The 20,603-nt window shown below is 37.1% G+C and overlaps 2 protein-coding genes across 4 annotated transcripts; one reads left to right on the plus strand and one right to left on the minus strand.

Moving 5' to 3' along the window:
• Positions 1-1,127: 1,127 nt before the first annotated feature.
• LOC144706684 (5'-adenylylsulfate reductase-like 5) lies at positions 1,128-5,782 on the minus strand. Of its 3 annotated transcripts, XR_013582299.1 has the most exons (5): positions 5,283-5,782; positions 3,910-4,091; positions 3,689-3,813; positions 2,644-3,145; positions 1,128-1,408 (listed from the first exon to the last, which is right to left on the minus strand). XR_013582299.1 is itself a non-coding variant. In XM_078579685.1 (4 exons), the coding sequence occupies exons 1-4, from the start codon at positions 5,457-5,459 to the stop codon at positions 2,718-2,720; spliced, it is 900 nt and encodes a 299-aa protein (XP_078435811.1). In that variant the 5' UTR covers positions 5,460-5,782; the 3' UTR covers positions 2,492-2,717. The 3 variants fall into 3 exon arrangements, 2 of the variants coding, with proteins under 2 accessions (XP_078435811.1, XP_078435810.1); XM_078579685.1 differs by lacking the exon at positions 1,128-1,408 and having other exon boundaries at positions 2,492-3,145; positions 3,689-3,801; XM_078579684.1 differs by lacking the exon at positions 1,128-1,408 and having other exon boundaries at positions 2,492-3,145.
• A 6,675-nt stretch (positions 5,783-12,457) lies between these two features.
• LOC144707141 (F-box/kelch-repeat protein At2g44130-like) lies at positions 12,458-13,444 on the plus strand. Its single transcript, XM_078580258.1, has one exon. It carries the CDS (start codon positions 12,482-12,484, stop codon positions 13,442-13,444), a length of 963 nt encoding a protein of 320 aa, XP_078436384.1. The 5' UTR covers positions 12,458-12,481.
• Positions 13,445-20,603: the final 7,159 nt, after the last annotated feature.

Below are 20,603 nucleotides of genomic sequence, written 5' to 3' on the forward strand. Positions count from 1 at the left end.
GTATTGAACATTTTAAAACATGAAAGTGTTATCATTTTAGATGACATAAATCATATTATATCAATTGGGGATCTGAGATAATAGGCCAAAAATGAATTAATTGTTACTTATAAATCTTGCTTCTCTAAAAATCTCCTATGGTTTATTTTATTTCAACACATTTTCCGTTTATTCATAGCTCACTATATTTGATAGATATTATGTGTTCGTGAAGCAAATCACACTTCCATGTCATGTTTAAAATCATTGAAATAAAATTTTATTTATTATTATTTTCATAATATCATCAAAGTTTTGAATATATACAATGGTTTGGATGGCCCAATGTTTAAAATCAATGATTTTTACACATCAGTACCAACTGGAATGATGTACTGGAGTTTAGCGATTATACATAAACAGTAGCTGATGATAGTAAATATTTTTTGAGAGAGTTCATTTTCAGTCAAGAGACTGGTAACTTAACCTATTGATCGGGTTGAATTGGCCCTTGAGTAATTAATCTACACACGATATGGTTTCTTTATAAGGTTGGACGATACATGTTATTGGGTTATTAACATTATCAACTAGACTAATACATGGGCCTAGAGCATTACACTCATAATCAAAAGGGGTTTTGTGAAAATTTTCCAATTATGCATAAATAGAAGGCAGACGCATTTTAGGTGCCCATACCAGCGTGATTTTGGTTGCCCCCTCTGCATTCTCCCTTTCTTAGAATCCCTCTCATAGTGTGACTTGATGGTGGGAAGATCAATTTGATCTTCAAGGAGGGTTGAAGAAGCTCATGATGAGATCCATCATAAAAATGATTATGTGGATACAGTTAATGTTGGGCACGTGGACGGCGAGAAGAAAATATTCCAGGGAGCAAAGTGGAAATGGAATCAGTTCTGCAGAAGGTGATGTCAACAGATAATAATATTTTATATTTTATCCTATTCAATTTTGATATTTTTTTCTGCAAGAAATTAATTTTTTGCTGTCAATCAAGCCCACAGAACCCAATAAGAATTTACTATATTTGTTTGAAGAATTAGATTGATGCGAGGTTTTTATCATGTTGCTTGATGTTGTGCAAAAGGTATACATTATCTATTGGACATTTTTGCTTCACACAACATTGGATGTTTTAATTAAAAATCATAACTTAAAGACATTTTCAAAATATTTGTTCAGTAAATAAGCTAAGGTCTAATTTGAAAATTGGGAAAAAGAAGAAAATACCTGTACCAGCTGAACTGGAAGAGGGATCCATGTGAAGCTTTGATATTAACTGAGGGGTTGCACAAGTGGAGTTGATAGAGAAATTTGGAGCAGCATGATTAATAGTAACCCTACCAAATGGTGGAGGAGAAAAAACCTCCTATACAAACCGACTTTACAGTTATAGCCTCAATGCTGCCTGAATGTTTGATACGTGTAGATTAGAAACATCTCAAAAATACATCTACACTGAAGAAAAGTTAACAACCATTTACAGGAATATTGAACCCACAATGCCATGATGAAGGGTCAAAGGCAACAAAGACAAATCATCTCGGGTGGAGTCCACAATGTCATGTTTTGAAGCCTTGAACTTATATTAATGATAAATATACAGAAAAACTGCATAGAAATTGACATGTCTAGAGTTTGGGGACGATGAAAAATTTGTCAATGTCATCATCATCAGCATCCTGTTTGGACTTGAATGAAAGATGATGATTTGTCATCAACCAGGAGATGATGAAGATGCTAATGATGATGATGACGGGTCTTGGAAACCAGATAATGAAGAGCTGTCAACATCTTCATCATTGATGCCAAACTAGGAATGGCATCAGATGACGACTTCATTGGCATCATCATCATCCATATTTGGGCTAAGAAGAAAGAGGAGAATGATGATTCACATCAACCAATGAATGACAATAATGATGGGGATTACAACACCTAGAAACCCCTAATCACCTTAATTGTTGTAGCCGAAGTAGTCTTGGCATCCAATAAAATATACATCATCATGTACATCATTAAATCTCATCAATATCATCCATGTTAACATCCACTCTTAGCAGATACAATAACAGAGCACTTAAAAGGCAAAAGCACATTCTCCTCCGCAGAAATCCCTTAAGTATTAATTATCAGTGAGCTGAACCAGTTTTCTGAAGATAGCACTGTGAGCATCTCCCTACTTTATGTACTAATTATGAATAAATTCTTAAAGTGTGTTTGTGTACATGTGTGTGACAGAGAGTGAGAGAGGGAGATAGAGGGGGAGAGAGAGAGAGACAGGGAGAGAGGGAGAGAGAGATGGAGAGAGAGAGACAGAGGGAGAGGAATATCGAGAACAGAGCTGATGAAATGGAGAAGTAGAGCAAGAGGAGAGAGACAAGGGGCGAGGGATGGTGAGAGAGAAACTGGGAGAGAAGGAGAGGGTGTGCTTCTCTGAGTGGGATTACTAGTGAGAGAGATGAAGAGAGAGAGATGGACAGAGAAGAGATGAAGAGCAAGTGAGACCGTGTAAATGGCTACTGCAGTATACATGAATGACGGTGCTTCATCAGGTGGTACAAGAACTTAAAGGCAGAAAGATGGGGAGAGAAACAGAGCCACAGTTCCACACATGCCAAAGAGAAGAAAGACATCACTTACCTTTCCAGCAACGCCTCAATCCTCCCACATATCTCTCCTATCCGCCGCATCTTCAACAATCCCATAAGCCCAGATCAAGAGCTTGACGCTGCCGATCTTGACGGCCCAGATTCGCCAATAGAGACCGAGGTCGTCAAAGACGAGGCCCACGCACGGGCATTGCCTGCCCTTCTCTGGAGGCTTCTCTTCTCACTGATCCTGAGTTTGACCAGGTGCCTTTTGAGGTCAACTACGAGGAGAAGCCGCTCCAGAAGGCGGTCCCACCCACCGAAGACGACCCAATTGGCATTCAACACGTGGGACGACCAGAGAGATTTGACTTTTGCCCAGACTGCTGGAGATATAAAAACTAAGGCTCTGAGGAGCAGGAAAAGGAGTGAGAGGACGAGGTAAGGTTCCCTCCATGGAAAGCTTTCTGGGGTTGGGAGGTGGGCTTGGTTGGGGGTCCTTTTGATCAAGACAAAGGGATAGTCTCCTGGGAGATATGTCACCGGTTCAAGGCCTGAGGAAGAAGAAGAGAATCCAACGATGAAGTAATTACCATCATGATCCTTTCAGAAAAAATCCCGATATTTCGGAAGAGGAGAAAAACAATGGATGCATTTTGAGGTTCTGCCATTGTGTCCTTTCATGACAAGTTATAATTGAAAGAAAGAAACATAAATAGATAGATAGATGGATAGAAAGATTTTTTATGAAGAAATAAATAGATAGATAGATAGATAGAAAAAAAACTGCTGAGCTACAGCCATCACTTCATTTCAAATGACAGCAGTAACTTAAGTAGTATGTTAACCCAGAATGGATAAAATTTTGAAGTGTCGCCATTGTGCCCCTCTCTTGACAAGTTTCAATTGAGAGAGAGAGAGACCTAGATATATAGCTAGATAGAGAGAGAGAGGGGAAAGAGAAAACGCTGACTGTACGGAGAAAAACAGCAGAACCACAGTCATCACCTTATTTCATGTAACAACAGTAACTTAAATAGAACGGTAACCCAAAACGACAAAAAATATAAAATATAATCGAATAGCGAACGAAATACCTGTTGTTTTGACATAGAACAGTAAAAGGGAGATGAGATCCTTCGACCCCCGAAATCTCTCTCTCCGTGTGCCATTCACTAGAAAAATCGAAGGAAAGCTGCGGACATTGTACCTGGAGAACACACTGTGAAATATTGCCAAAGAAAGAAAAAATCGTCATCCAAACATGGTTGATGATGATCACTGAAGATACAGAAAAACAAATAATGCATTCAATTACATTGGGAGGGCTGAAGATTCTTCGACGGCGAGGTGATGTATAGCAGGAAATAAGACGTTGAGGGCATCAAAGAGCTGCCGAGTTGTCTGAGAGAAAGGGCACCAGGAAGCATAGAAAAGTACAGCGTAATATGCATTGCTCCCGCTATGACTCAACTCCTTGTCAAGGGCCCCACCAGAAACCTTAAATTGGCAGAGAAAACATAGCAGCCAGACAGAAAAAAATCAATTAAAGAAACCAATAAATAGGATGAAAAACTTAGGAGGAAACTATAGTTAAAGAGTCGACGAGATCATCAGAACCCTGGCCTAGTGGACAGGGTTTGCTGTCACCAATGACATTGTGCAGAAGATGTCAGGCAATCATGATGGAGAATCATCATCATTCACAACTGCGAAGAAATGACGATTCATCATAACTTGTTCATGCCTGTTGACTGATGCCAATGGCGATACATCCTCGTCATCGCCCATGGTAGAAAAAGGGAGGGCTTTCAGAGGAAAGCTTGATGTCTAACAACTGGTGACAATCAGGCGATGACACTGACGATCACGAGTTGGTGAATGCATTAGCCATCATCATCATCATCATCACGTCGTTTATTCAACTATCATCATCAGCCGACCCTAACTGTGGATAACTTAAGCAAATTGTAAACCACTATATTCAGTAGTCATCTGTGCACGGAAAACGTTTGAACTTTCTGGCCAATCATGCATAAGAAAAACAATGAAAAAATGGAATACATACACATTCGGAAAAATATATTGATATTATGGAATTGGTTTTTCACACAATCTACAGTCTACGGAGAAAAACGAATCAAGGAAAAAAGAAAGAATTATTAACTTTAGTTCAAGATTCTTCTTCCTAGAGATGATCATCTGATGGTGAAAATTTTGGTACAATTTGAAAATAAAGAAAACAAGATACTTCTTTAAAGGGTACAATGCCAAAAGTACCATCTTCATATCGACATCTGATATTTGATTCTGGAGAAGAATTCACAATCACTTCAAAATTAATAGACTCGGGGATTCATCAAAACTCAAAATCATAATGAAAGATAAAAATCAAATTCAGGGGTTTTTTTTTGAAAAGTAATCAATTCCTAAACCAAACGATCAAACCCATGTAACCGACAGATTAACATGGTCTACAGAGAAAAAAAACTAAGAAAACTCAAACTCATCCTTCTAATCAAACGGAAATCAAAGAATCTAGAAAAGAAATAGATTGTGGAATCTGATTCCACTCACAATAAAAGGAATGAACAATAAAACAAGGATATGGACTTCAGAAAAATCATTGACTTCCGAATATTTCCCCGGAAACGGCGTAATTAAAGAGGGGATATGGAATTAGAGACACACCTCGAGCACAGGATACCGTTCAATCCAGGAAGGACACTGCATCCGCATGGCGGACTCAAGCATGACGAGTTCGTCCAGCCTAGGACAGGTCGATGATTCCTCGTTGGACCGCCCCAGAGAGAAAAGGGCAAGCGCCGATACAAAGACCAACAAAAAACGAGGTAGATGACCCCCCATAGCTTTCGAAGGAAGAATCAAGCAGCGAAATTGATAACACAGAGGCCAAAGCGACAAACTTTCACGCCGATCACCACAGCTTTCCTTTGCAGAATTGATCAATCCTCTCCGAATGAAGCTTGATTGATCGCCTGCGACTTCAGCAGGGGAAGAAAATTCAGAAAAAAAAAGATCGAAAAAACGACCCAGATGACGTGCGAGATGCGCGGAAAGGGATTGGATTGATGGGTCGAGGGAAGATCCCCGATTTACAGGGCCGGAGACCGCGCGGACGACGAAGAAGATCGGAATGACCTAAATTCTGGCATCAAAGTTTTGTTCATATAAGATACTGCCTAGTATATATATATACATATTTCCAACTCTCATGAGTTTGATAGGAAAAACAGTAACATGATAAATTATATTATAGCCTTCATTCCAAAGTTGGTTACCTTATTGAAGTATAAGAAGGATAATTTTTAGGAGAATTGAGGAAATAAAACAAATTTTAATCATATTCTTTCAAGATTTACTATCCTTGGGGATGTTAAAAGGGAGATGTTAAGTTTGAAGTTCTTGGAGTGTGCAAAAACTCTTAATTCATTGTTATTATTATAAAATGTATAAATTGAAGATTGTGAGGGCTGAAATTCAATAATATATCTAGGTATCTTGGTGGATTCCAAGTTTATGACAGGGAATGTCTAATACGAGTGGGTGAGAAAATTTTGGCTTCAAAATTTAGCTATTCCAAGATAAAAATATTAAAGGAGATTTGATGGGTGAGTCTTGAAGCCTAGTTTATTGAATTCATGTTCTGATATTCTCTTTTCGCTAAAGTAGACTTAATTTATTGAAATTCTACAAAAGTCAGTTTTAGAGTAAAACGTGTCAAATAGGTTTATATTTGTTTCATAATTTATATAAAATGGATGTTTATTCGTTTTTATACATGAATAATGGGGACCTAGAGATATCTGATATTAAATTTTAAATCATTTCAAAATAATATACCTCATAATATAACTTGTGGGTTGGATTCCAATTATCCTAATATTTGTCGTACATGTGTGAATCAGCATACTTTCTAGAAAGGTCTGCCCCTTGAAGTATTGGAGATGCAATTTTTTTTTGTTTGATGACACCTATTTTGGTTCCACGTTGCTCTTTTTTCATTATTATTATTACAAAATTTATAAATTGAAGTTTATGAGGACTGAAATTCATAACTGAAATTTATAACTTGAAGGTATAGGGAAAATCTAAGTATCATGGTGGTTTTCCAGACCATGTCAGGGAATATCTAATACAAGTGGGTGAGCAAAATTTTGGCTTTGAAATTAAGCTATTCCGAGATTAAAATATTAATTAGAGATTCGATGGGCGAGTCTTGAAACCTAGATTATTAAATTCACGCTCTGATATTCTCTTTTGCAAATTCTACATAATCAGTTCTAGACTATAACTACAAAATGTGTCAAATAAATTTGTATTTATTTCTTAAATTATTAAAATTCATGTTTAGTCATTTTTATACATGAAAATCTGGGGACCTAGAGGTATCTGATATAACATTCAAGTCAAATCGAAGTAGTATTTGATCAGGATACCATACCATTAGTTAAGCCACATTAGTTTGACAGTATCGTTCACCCTTGTATGAATCTTAAGTGTCTCACGATTAGATATTAGAGTAGACATCCTTGACTTTTGTAATTTTTGAGAGTATCAACTGTATTAGGCTGACAGTAAGGCTAATCTTTATTGAAAATTTAAAGAGGAAAGAAAAGAAAAAACCTGATCTATTTCATATGTCCCAATCTCTAGTAAATCTAAATAATCAAGCTACACTAAATCAACAGTTTCGAAATGCAAACCACTACTTCTAAATAACCTGTTAGTGAGAAGACATAGTTGGATTATTAAAAATAGTCATTATAATTTTTCTGAAATATTTATTCTAATTTAAGATGCCAAAAATGTTTTGTTTCTGGAATCTCAAACTCCATGATTGGTAAAAATGTATGAATTTAAGAAGGAACGTGAACTAGATAATAAGTTCAGTAAAGAGAGATAACAGATTATTAGATATACCAAGAGGTCAATCTTGTAGGAGATTGATCACATGACTATCTCTCTCCTCCTTGATCCATACAATGGAATGTCGGTGTAACATGCAATTTTAATAAAAATGGAAAATTCAAAAAGCATATTTATTTCAAAATAAATGTTAATTTATAAAATACTTGAATATATAAATGGCTTACAAAATTATTATATTAAGAAATTAAATGTTAAAAGGGATTAAAAAATATACTCTGACTTAGGAATTATCTTTTTTATGAGTTTAATGTCAAAATATATACTATGACTTTGAATTTATTTTTTTTCAAAGTGATGTTATAAATTCAATAAGATACCAAAAATATAGCAAAAATCAGAATATTTTTCAGAAGATGAACTTAATCATTTTAAGCTTGGTTATATGCATAAATAATCAAGTTACTGTAAGTAAACATGAAATAATATGATATTAGTCTAATACGTTGTAAGTTATTAGCGACGCCGATGTGCCATAAGGGTGGATCATAGATAGGCCGCATATGATAATGGAAAAGATGTATATGGTTTGGCCAATTGGGAAAGTTTCTAATCAATATCCACTTTGACTGTTATAAATAGAGTAAAAAAACTCATTATTTTTGGCATGGGATTGATGATGGAAATATATGTGGCTGGAAAGCCAACCACACACTCCACATATTGTTCATTGTTTACTAATATAGTGTATTCATTTTAGTTCAAGTGTGATGGTTAAGATGAAGTCCATGATACATGATCTGACTTATTGAATTATGATGAGATCATAATATAGAGATCACTAGTCTTTAAGCGCATGTTTTAAATATTACTCTTCGAAAGATACCTGAGAAGGACATCAAATTATTGAGATAATATAACTATGGATGCACGAAGGATGAGTACAATTGATCTTATACCCATTGGTGTGGATACGCCAAGGATATTTAACATATGCTCTTTAGCTGAAATACTTCACCATATTGATCTATTGAATCCCTGAATGGTATTACCAAATTGTTAATCAGGTTGATTCACATCTTGTGAATGAAAATTTTTACTTTGATTATGACCTAAAAGTTCATAATCATGGAATATAAACAATATTAGTTCATGTGCTACTAGAAGTTCGTGAAGACGACTAAGTGGTCAAGATGGGATTTTCTGCTCTCGGCATAAGAGGATACAACTTAAGGAAGATGATGTGATGAAGTCCTTGGCCAAAGTAGTGGAATACTGGAGAAGAGGTGTCAGATGGTCGATTAGGGCTTGATAGTTGACCATACCCCAAGTTGACCTAGGAGCACCAGCAGATGACGGACTATACATACATGGTAAACGATGACAGAAAGGTTCCACGAGTTAGTCAATGCACTCCTTTGTATTTTTTAGAGCACATGCCGTAGCCTTGCACTCCTCATGTTGAAAAATTGACCTATTAATTGGGTTAAATTAATCCATGACCAATTAATATATATGATGATATAATTAGTTAATTTTGAAGGGTAATAAAGGTTATTGGACCATTGGAGCCATTGGAGCCATTAAATAGATGAATTCATGGGCTGCGAGGGTCATACACAGATTATCTTTTGGACATCACAAAATATTCTAAAACGTTTAGGGTTTTTTATAAAATAATTCTCGCTTAGTACAGATAGGGGAAGACCTTGAATGAAATTTACCAAGACAATTTTTTTAGGAGCCTAGACTTCAACTGCTCTCCTTTTGGTTCCTTTCCATTCTTGACATGATCAGGATAATGTAAGAACGATGATGGGACATGAATGGGGCTCATCCAAATGGAGGACATTTGACATGCCAGGGATTGCGTAGATACATGTATGTGATGCACACTTTAGAAGCTCAACACATTTTACTCGAGAGACCAAGAAATTACGGGTCGAACTCGTGCACATGTGATTTGATCAATACTTTTGACGACTCTTTTGGCTGGGTTCAAAGTCTTTCAATTAAGGAATACCTTAAGTTTTATCCAAATGAAGGCCATAGAACCCACCGGATAACTGGTAGTGAGTACTTTTGCTAGGTACACATGGCGTAATCAAACACATTCATTGTAGTAAATCTAATTAGTATGTTGCTGATGGACCCGCAATTCACATTAATCACATGCTTAAATTCATGTATCTTGATATAAGTTAGTAAGAGTAGACAACCACAATTTAATCATAGAGCTACTCCTTTACAAATTTATATGTGGCTACAATTAGTGCATATGATGAATATCTTATAGTTCACGCTTATTTCAAAGAGGTTGATGTGGATGATGTGGCCAGTCCCATTGTGTGATGCACTGCCATATCAACTGTTTTATTTCATTTCAATGAAACATATGCTCAAGACCTCTCTAGTTCATATGAACATATTTAATTCCCTCTCTCTTCACAATGAGCTTAGGCAAGAAAACCTTGATTAGTTGAGCATGTGATCACGTTTCTTATGTCAAAGTTTGAGTAATTTGCATCACTGAATTGGTGATGCTTATACTGGTGCAAAAAATCTAGTCAATTAATTGAAATAGGATGGATAAATGTTTCCAACAAGCCATAAGACTTCCAATGTTAAGAATGAGGTAATTTACAAACCTTTAACTTTATTTAATGCCTAAATCTGGGAGATTATGGGTTGGAAAAATGTACGCCTTGTGGCTTTTGATTTTGATCAATTTAATTTTGTGATTATATTAGAAAATTATATTTAAATTTATCCAAATGATTTTTTATACTAATTTTTTCCATGGATTCCTCTTTATTTCTTAGCCAAATCATAGGATTTTAGATTTTTATAGAGGGATCTCTCTTGGTGGATCTGTAGTTCATGTATTTCTATTGAGATTTGACCCCCAAATGCATTGTTTGACCACTGAATTCATGATTTCTTAGTGTTGGCATTAAGAGCCACATGTGGATAATCAAACCTTCAATTCAAATATTTTGACTTGTTTGGAATCCTCTATTCTTAATCTTTTATCCATAAATTATTTATGACACTATTTCTTCAAGGTTTGTTTGGCCACTTTTTTGACTTTGACCAGACTTGATAATTTGGTCCCTTTATAAGTATTGACTTTAAAACTTCACAGTGATTCTTTATCTGCTAAAAAAATCCCATATTTGTATTATAATTATCTTTTATATGTCTAGTTTCTGAAATTATGATTTTTGTAAAATCATATTACTATTTTACCCTCAATTCATCTTAAAGTCAACATGTAGGTCAAATTTGATGCTTTGAATTGTCCGATGGCGTTCTCCCTGTTAAAAATAATGAAAAATTCCAAAATACTTATCATGATCATTATATCATCCTCTTTATATAAAGATAAACTGAATAAAAAATTCTCTCTAAAAACTGGTCTTTTGAGTTGGTGAACACATGTGCACGAGTTGATTTCTTAACTGATTTCCCTTTATTTTTAATATTATTTTGGTTAATTTGGTTGAACATGTTTATTATATAAAAATATAGAATTTATTCTAATAATTTGAAATTATTGGTTCATCAAACTTTATTCAGTTACAAGTTAATCCTTGATCTCGTGGATTGGACTGTAATCATCATTATACTCATGTTTATACATTTAAGTGACTCCAGAAATTTATTTTTAACTAAATTATTTTTATCCCATCAGGACTTGTATTTTGATCCATGTTGTGTCTTGGGCTCTCCCTCATCTCCAATTTGCATTGGATAATTGAATTCCAATTTAAGTAAGCTTGGATAAATAAAACTCCAAGATAATGCGAGGATTTAAACACTTGAATCTAAGGAATCTAAGGATTTAACCATGAATTTATAATATTTTAGGATTTAAATAATTTAATCATAAATGTGATATAAAAACACAGATTCAGAAGTATATATATTGGCGTACCCTCTCACAGATGTTTCAATCAAGAGTCAAATTATCTCCATAGACATGAAGATAGTGCAGAGTCTATTTCTTAAACCTGATCTTTGCTTTATAACTACAATATTAATGTTTCATGTATTGGAGATAGGTTCAAATATATACCCCTTCAAAAATATAAAAATATACAGTTTTAATTGTTTGTATCTTATACAGAAATAAAAATGATTCTTTAAATTGAAGAAATGAATTTAGAAATCTAGATGTTTTCTAAATTATGAATTGTTCATAAATACTAAAAAATGTAAATATGTTCTTTCAATGAAACATGAATGAAATAGAAAACATCCTCTAAACAGATCATTGATATGTTCTTACTTAAACATATTTAATCAAACATGGTATTTTAATGGTCAAATGCATAGGATGAGTTGGATTTTGAAAACGGGGCTACTTCAAAGTACTACAAATAAATGAATGAATTTTTTCGGCACTCTTGGATATAACATCAGAGGAGAACGGTTAAAATTTCTAAATAAGTTAAAATATATCTGTCATACCTTAATTTTTATGTTCTATTTATGCCAATCTTACGTGCTTTAATAACTCCAAATTATAAACAGATACAGATTTTCAATTAATTTTGGATTCCCCATAGTGACGCAAACTTGGGCATCATAAGTATACAATTATTTCAACTTATCATAAACCATATTAATGACAAACTTTTATCTCTTCCCTCTCTTCGTATACAATAAAACAACTGGCTAATCTTGGTAAAGGGGGTCAGAGAGTTGGCTCTGCGTGTAATTTAATTGTGATATTTATGCTCTCCCATGCCTACAAACTTTTGCAAACACTTTACACATATAAAAACCCACTGTGAGGCGACCCAGATTCCATGAAACCAAGGGCCCAGATTCCATGAAACCAAGGGCCAGAATTCAATGCCCTCCCTAGTGCTTCCCCACCTTATCCACACTTGACCCCCCCTCTCATTCCCCAGCCGCCACCTCTCTCTCTCTCTGTGGATATTTTCACTCTCCCCCTCTATTAATTCATCATCCAACGATAGCCCACTCCAACAATGGACACAGAGCTAATCCCAGGCCTGCCAGAGGACATAGCCCAAGAGTGCCTCCTCCGTCTCCACTATTCCAGCCTCAGCACAGCCAGATCAGTCTGCCAGCGATGGCGGTCCTTGATAGAACACCCAAACTTCCACGCCCAAAGAAAACTCCAGGGCCACGCCAAGTCCTTAGTCTGCCTGGTGCAAGCCCTCCCCAAAGCCTTAAACGAGGAGCCTCGCTCTAAACCCACGTCCTACGGGATAACTCTCTTCGACTGGAAGAACCCCGCGGCTTGGCAGCGCGTCGCGTTGGGAGTGCCCTTGTTCTGTCAGCTCGCTGCCGCCGGAGGAAAGCTCGTCGCCATGGGAGGCTGGGACAAGGAAACGTTCCGCCCTCTGAAGGCCGTCTGGGTCTTGGATTTCTGCACCGGGCGGTGGCGCCGCGGCAAGGAGATGCCCGCCGGGCGCTCGCTGTTCGCCATGGCCGGCTCCGACGATGGCTTTGTCTTCGTCGCCGGCGGGCACGACGAGGAGAAGAACGCGCGGAGGACCGCGTGGGCGTACAGCGTCGGAGACGACGAGTGGAAGGAGATGGCGGAGATGGCGGAGGAGAGGGACGAGTGCGAGGCGGTGGTCGTCGGAGGAGAGGTTTGGGTGGTGGGCGGGTACGTGTCGGAGGAGCAGGGGGCGTTCAGGGGCGCGGCTCAGGTCTATTCTAGGGAGAGAAAGGAGTGGAGGGTTGTGGAGGGGGTTTGGGAGGAGGGGAAGAGTTGCCGGGGGAGCGTTGTGGTGGGGGAGAGAGGGGAGTTGCGGAGGTGGGCGGAGGGGTGGTGGGTTGTGGGCGTTGGGCAGGGGAGAGCGGTGAGCGTGGGAGAGGAAGGAGTTCGCGTGAGAGACGGGGGGAGCGTAGTGCGGGGTTTGGAGAGGTTGCCTGCGGAGTTTTCCGCGTTTGTGCAGTCGGGTTGCTGCGTGCACGTGTGATGCGGTCCTTGTTGTTCTTGTTTTTGTTGTGTAAAAATACGCCGTCGATTCTCTCTCTTTGTGTGTGTCTGTGTCTCTCTCTCTCTCGTCCCCTCTTCCAGTCTCAAGTTTTCTCTCCCTCTCCCTCAGTCAATCTCTTTCTCTCCCAATCTCTCTCTTTCGTTCTTCATATCTCTCGCCCTCTCCCTCTGTCAATCTCTCTCTCCCAGTCTCTCTCTTTCGTTCTACATATCTCTCTCCCTCTCCCTCAATCAGTCTCTCTCTTTCTTTCTTTGAATCATTCTTCCTCTCCCTCGATCAATCTCTCGCTTTCTGTCTTGTTCTTTTTGTTTTTGCCGAGTAAAATTACGCCGTCGAATTCTGGCTCTCTCTATCTCGTGTTGTCCCCTCTTCCAGTCTCGAGTTCTCTCTTCCTCTCCCTCAGTCAATCTCTCGTCCCTTCCCATCTCTCTCTCCCAGTCTCTCTATTTCGTTCTTCATATCTCTCTCCCTTTCCGTCACTCAGTCTCTCTGTTTCTTTCTTTGAATCATTCTTCCTCTCCCTCGATCAATCTCTCGCTTTCTGTCTTTCAATCTTTCTCCCTCTTCCTTAACCAATCACTCACTCTCTTTCTCTCCCACTCTCTCTCCTTCTCTCTCTGTCGATGTGTCTCCCAGTCTCGCTCTTTCTTTCTTCCTCTCTTTCTCCCTATCCCTCAATCAGTCCCTCATTCTCTCTTCCAATCTCTCTCTTTTCTCTTCTTGTTCTCTTCCTCTGTCTCTCTCTCAATCAAATTCTCTCGCATTCTCTCTTCCAATCTCTCTCTTTTCTCTTCTTGTTCACTTCCTCTGTCTCTCTCTCCATCAAATTCTCTCGCTTTCTCTCTTCCAATCTCTCTCTCTCTCTCTCTCTCGTCTTGTTCGCTTCCTATCTCTGTCTCAATAAACCTCTCTTTCAATCTCTGTCCTCTCTTTCTCTCTCTCTCTCTCGTCTTGTCGTCTTCCTATCTCTATCTCATTCTCTCTTCCAATCTCTTTCATTCAATCTATTTCTCTCTCTCATTCTCTCCTCTCTACGTCTTGTTTTCTTCCTATCTCTATCTCATACTTCTTCCAATCTCTCTCTTTCTCTCTTGTATTGTTCTCTCTTCCTATCTTTCTCTCTCAATCAATATCTCTCATTCTCTCTTCCAATATCCCTCTTTCTCTTTTCCTCTCTATCTCGTTCTCCCTTCCAATGTCTCTCTTTTTCCGTTTCTCTCTCTCGTCCTGTTCCCTCTTCTTATACATCTCTCCCGTCATGTTCTCTCTTCTGATCTCTATCTCTCTTTATCTTGTCTCTAATTATCTCTCTCTCTCTCTCTCTCTCTCTCTCTCTCTCTTTCTCATCCTCTGTTCCTATCTCCATCGATCTCTTCATGTATTTGCTCCGTCTCATCATTGCACGTGGATTCGAGAAGGGTCTTTGATTTCCTCCCCCTAGCAAAGATGAATAATCTGCCTCAAGTCCTTCAAAGAAATGCAAGCCGCCCATTGAAAAAAGCTAAGACAAGGGAAATCGATTTGGATATTATTAGCATGCGGATAATAATCTATTCGTCGATGATAGTGAAATGAAGGGTGGAGAGAAATTGGGCGGCCGTGTCCTGCCTAAATAATTGTTGTGTGGACCCGCTATAGTCTAAGAAGAGCTCCATCATCCTTTGTGTTGGCCTGTTGGGTGGACTGAATATGACAGAAAACTGCCTTCGGAAAATATCAGGCACCATAATTTATGCACAATTATTTGAGTACCGCGTCAGGCAACATCAGTTTCATTCGTCGTACAAGAAAATTGTGTATAATTCACAGAAAATCTTGTATATATTCTGCTCATAAACCAGTCAATTCAGGAAAAATTCCCTGCCGCTAGTTATTTACATTTTGATTGCTATATCTCTATCCAGTTAAGAAACCAATCGACAGACCTATCCGAATAGTATAAAATGGATAGATGTCTTTTAAATCCTCGATAAAATCAAAGACATAAATGTGGAAGCAGTTGATTTGAGGATTCCTCTGACGGTTGGTTGGAAATTCCGTCAGTATATTAAACAACATTGACTTTTATACTTTATGATATCTAACCAGTGGGGCACATGAACTTTATTATATAAAATCATGGCTTACTTGGCAAGGAATTAATCCAGCTTTTCCCGTCCTCATCCACATAGTTTGACCTGAAAGTCTTCTCTAAATTATTTTTCGTACGGGAAGATCAATCTGTAGTTCCAAATAAACAAAGAACTTTCTATCTTAATTTTTAATGCAATATGTAAATCTTATGATTAAAAAAATATTCCTTTTTTTCTAATTATCTGAGCAACTTAAAGTAACTTTTCTTGAGGATCTATGAAATACGAGGGTGATCGGAGAAAATAAACACGTTTTAATTAATATATATATATATATATATAAGGGACAAAAGTGTGATAGAAATAACGTTACGAGATGAATATGTGAATTAATATTTAATATTCATCATATAAACTAAATAAAACCGTTAATATAGCATAATGTAGGTACAAGTATGAATAATTCAAATATATCAAGATTTCACAATTAACATGGAATTAATTTACTTGAAAGAATATCAAAATACTGGCTCCAAAAACTAAGTCATCACTTTTTCTCCTGACTTTCACTTTTTCACATAACTTGTATCGTACATGCTGGTCCGCTGGGTAAAGTCTTCTAACATATTGCAAGGATTAATGTAACATAGTCATTGAAGGTTAGTTTTATCAAAATAACATTTTACATGATAAAATGTAAATTTATATTTCATTGAAAATTAATTTATATTTCACGTATAGAAAACTGTCACCATATTCACTGAAAATATGTTTTTATTATCAACTACAATGGTGATGCAAGGAGATGGCTTATGGGGCGGCACGCAAACAACTGATATAGTAACTTGGTGCTTATAAAATGAGAAGGCTTTTTTGGTGATTTATGGGGGATAACATCGTGGATCTGATTGAATTTTGTTTTTATAATAACATAGTTTACCAATATTTTCATGAATGATAAATTCATTTTGTTAAAAGTCAGCTATAATTCAATATTTGTAAAAAAATATGTCCAATCACGTGAGATATATAATGTTTTTTTTCCAATTTTCAGAATTATTAGAGCACTATAAGATATCTAAGAATTATTTTTTAAATTATTAGAAAATATTTATGTAATTTAAGGCTTATGTTTTGGATAAAAAATTAAGTTTTGTAAATCAACTTTTGATGGTCATTCAATTTTTGAATTCAATATTTTAGTTTATAATTTCTAATCTGTATTTTTCAATGGAATATTATTCTAAAAACATCAAAAGAAAGAAAATTAGAATAATGTAATTACAGATAGTCCAAACCATCCTACATCTGTCACACAACAAAAATAAGGTTTTTGGCTAAATGTTTACAGCTATGGCTCAAATTTTTCATATGCCTCCACAAAATAAAATATATCAGTCTTAAAGTCCAAAAGGAGGAAATGATGAACCTATTGGACATCAAGGAAATATTTAAGGCTAAAGTGCTAAATTTCTGTTTATATGTATCTTCACAATGCTTTAAGTAAATTAAGGATGGGCGACCATTGGTATCTGCATCTTGAATTTTTAAAATATTTTAAATAACTAACTAGTGTTCATACTATCTTAAATCTTTAAATCATGAATATTTAAATTAAGGATATAGTTAGTACTAGCTTTATTATCCTTAATATGATAGAAGTTAAAATCTTAGAGTTTACAATTGAAATTTTTTTTGAAAATAATTAGTAGTGTTTTCTGTATTAATGGTCAGATTATTATATTAACAGATTTTATTTGAGAATCCAAATGACAATATCAAGTCTCAGAGTGATTATTTGGATAATTATCTAACTATTTTTTGAGAATAAAATTATATGCAAAAGATAATTAATTAAATAACATGGAGGAAACTATTCTAATAACCCAAAATTTCATCTTGGTGTTTTCGGAGTCAAATTTGATAGATGTTAGCATGATTTTCAAAAAAGCATTTGAGATTTATTTAGATAACATAAGACTGAACTATAAATTTGATTGGTGTCAACATGGATGAACGCATGGACACGATGACAAGATTTGATGTGATTGTGAAGTCACTGAAATTATGTCTCTTGGGTCATAAGTTGAAATTTTTAAGTCTCTTATTATATGAAAGAAGGACAGGTGACAGGCATATGTTGATCGCCAATTTAAACAGGTTGCTGATTGCAAATATTCTTGAAAATACTATAACCCAGGAGACGATTTAGGAAAACACAATTAATATGAGGAACATGAGACATTGGTGCCCAAATATACTTTTATTGAAGACTATCCACCTGATATAGAAACAAATTATGCAAGTTTAACCCTCACTGAATGGTTTTACTTACCTGAAAGGCAGGTTTCTTTTTCAGAAGATTACCCATTTTTTAACAAAATAGAGGGGGACAATAGAATATTTATGCGGAAGAGGATCTCAACGTGATATTAAGTGGAAGTGTTGAAGGAAGTATCTGAAATAGAGAAGAAAACTTTTAAACATAAGCAAGAATCTTGATACCATCATTTATTTTTGACATTATTCCAATAATGAGGAAATATATTATGGATGCATAAGATAAGCATTTACTTGAATTTTTATTTCATAAAAATATGCCTTTTCAGGTGATGATATTTAATTAAATAATATCAAAAAATGAAAATTAAATTAAATTCTTATATATGAATACATAGTATAAAAACACTAAAAAAGTATGAAAGAAAGCCTAATATCCATCTAGAGGTTTTCTACTGTTACTAAACATTTTGAGAAAAAGTATAAACTTGGAGACTAGATGAAGATTACTTCAATAGCACTAATTAGGCTATTTAACTAAAAATTATACATCCAGACCTTATTGAATGATATTTGGTGTATTTATGGTGAGTTATAATTCTATACCTAAGTGTCACTCGGTCAAATCCTGAGCTAGGAACAATGCCCAGATCGAACGCGTGCAGGCCTCAGTGCTGGAGCAGGAACGCTGAGCAGCCTTGCTTTGTTGCAGTGGAAGTATTTGCAATAACTTAAGAATGCTTAGGGGGGGTTAAGGAGAGAAGGTGGGGACGTAGCCCCGCATAGGAATAGGGTTATTGCATTATATATTAATTCAACGTAGTCGTAGTCATTGCCTGGAGGAAGACCAGGGATGATACTGAAGTAACGAGACGAGGCAAAGTGTGCCTGAGTAGTGTCACTCTTGCACCTTGAGGCCCACAGCCCCGCTCGATGACTCTCGGCACCGTCGCTACACACATGCCCCCGTGTCGGGTGCCACACACCCGTGGGCCTTGGCACTTGACACACCAGCTAGTCCAACCCCAGCCTTGGCACTCCACGCGCCAAGCACCCATGCTGACACCATCACACACAGTCCACGTAGGCGCTATCGTGCTTGGCTGCCCAAACTATGCGTAGTACGCCCAGCACTACCCGCAGGAGCGCTGCTCACCCCACAACTGTCTCGGTCCACTCTATGCGCCAATGCCTTAGTCTCCTAGCGGGAATTCTCTTGCCCCGCCCCCCACACACATAACGTGCATGTTGTTCCCACACCGTATGCGCACGCGCGGTGCTTAGCGCCTGCACATTTCCCTTGCACGAGGCCCATGCCTATGCCACCCAGCCTGTGCGTGCATTGCACGCACGCGGTGCTAGCGTCTATGCGAGCATACCTCCAGTGGCCCCGTGCGCCCATCCCATGTGCGGCCTTGCCCTGATCCACCGTCATTGCGCTCGACAAACACGAGCACCAAAATGGCCTTGGCTTTGAAGATTAGGGTCGGGTGTCACCACCCTAATGCGTATGGTGTTTCACACTTAAGGACTTGATCTCAAAATCTTGAATCCATGTACACGAACATATCCCCACAATAAGCACACATGCATCTGCGTAGGATATGACACCTACTTTGGGGCCTTACAATTAGGAACAATCTAGTTTGATTGAGACTAGAATTTTAGAGATATTAGATTAGAAAAGGGTTATATTCCTATTTCTAAATTTCATATTTCAAAATTAACATAATGAATTGAACTATGATAGTCATTAAGAGATAAATTTGACTTATCATATCCATCTAATAAACAACATAGTTATAACATACTGGTAGGGTATTTTAACAAAGGAGGGCGCTGATTCCTACCACTGCAAACTTCAGCTTTCACTTTTTCATGTAGAGAAACATTTAAATTAATTTCTCATTACTCTAAAAATATTAAAGACAACAAGAAGAATCCAAATAGGTTCATTAAATATCGATAAGATGATTTATAAGACAGGAAAGTTATTTCTCACAAGGTTAGGGACACCTGGCATTCTGGATCATGCAAAGATAGAATGATAAAATTGTTAAATACTGTTTCTAATGCTTCCAAAATAATCCTAGTAAGTTAGGATATTTTTCCCAGTTTTGCTGAGATTATTTCCCAAGGAAGCCTGAACAACAACTCTGCTTTTGTAGCATAATTAGGGTTGTACATTTAGGGTGGGGGACTAGTTACACTAGATCAAACATGGGCCATCAATTAAGGCCAGATTGGCTGGTGGGACCTGATTTAGTCCAATGGTTAAACCAGACCCATCAGAAGTAAAATATTACTTTTATATTTAATAGTACTTGCTGTTGGGTCCTAGAGGCCTTGATCTGGATGAATAAATGTAAACGATTCACAGCGGAAGACTTGAACGAATCTAACGACATCAACAAAAACCATTAAACGAAGTATGTTTACACGGATCGTATCCGTGATTTCTTAGATCCCAGAGTGAGCCGTGTCAAGCTGCTCATGTGTACGGCCCTCGGTACATCAGATCTCCTCCTTCTTGTTGACGAGCCCTGTTCTTTCTTCGTCGGCGTCGTTACGTCATCCTGATCGCATCAGGGATGGAGAGGGGGTGTTGGGAGATAAGAGAAGAAGGGGAAAGGCCCCTGAACAATTCTGGCCTAGGTGAATTTCGTTCAGAGCCTTCCCCTATTTATACTAAGTGGATATTTTTCATAAAACCCCCAAGACTTAAGTATATCTTCCGACTTCCAAAAGACCATTTGTGTGTGACCCTCTAGGCCCATGTATCAGTC

This window comes from Wolffia australiana, chromosome 8 (genome assembly GCF_029677425.1).
Source record: "Wolffia australiana isolate 7733 chromosome 8, ASM2967742v1".
Taxonomy (NCBI): Eukaryota; Viridiplantae; Streptophyta; class Magnoliopsida; order Alismatales; family Araceae; genus Wolffia; species Wolffia australiana.

Coding starts and splice junctions, on each gene's coding strand:
- LOC144706684 (XM_078579684.1), bottom strand. CDS start 5,459: ATGGGGGGTCATCTACCTCGTTTTTTGTTGGTCTTTGTATCGGCGCTT. Junction 3,814..3,909: donor GAATCTTCAGCCCTCCCAAT/GTAATTGAATGC, acceptor AATATTTCACAG/TGTGTTCTCCAGGTACAATG. Junction 3,146..3,688: donor GTTCTATGTCAAAACAACAG/GTATTTCGTTCG, acceptor CTTCTTCCTCAG/GCCTTGAACCGGTGACATAT.
- LOC144707141 (XM_078580258.1), top strand. CDS start 12,482: ATGGACACAGAGCTAATCCCAGGCCTGCCAGAGGACATAGCCCAAGAG.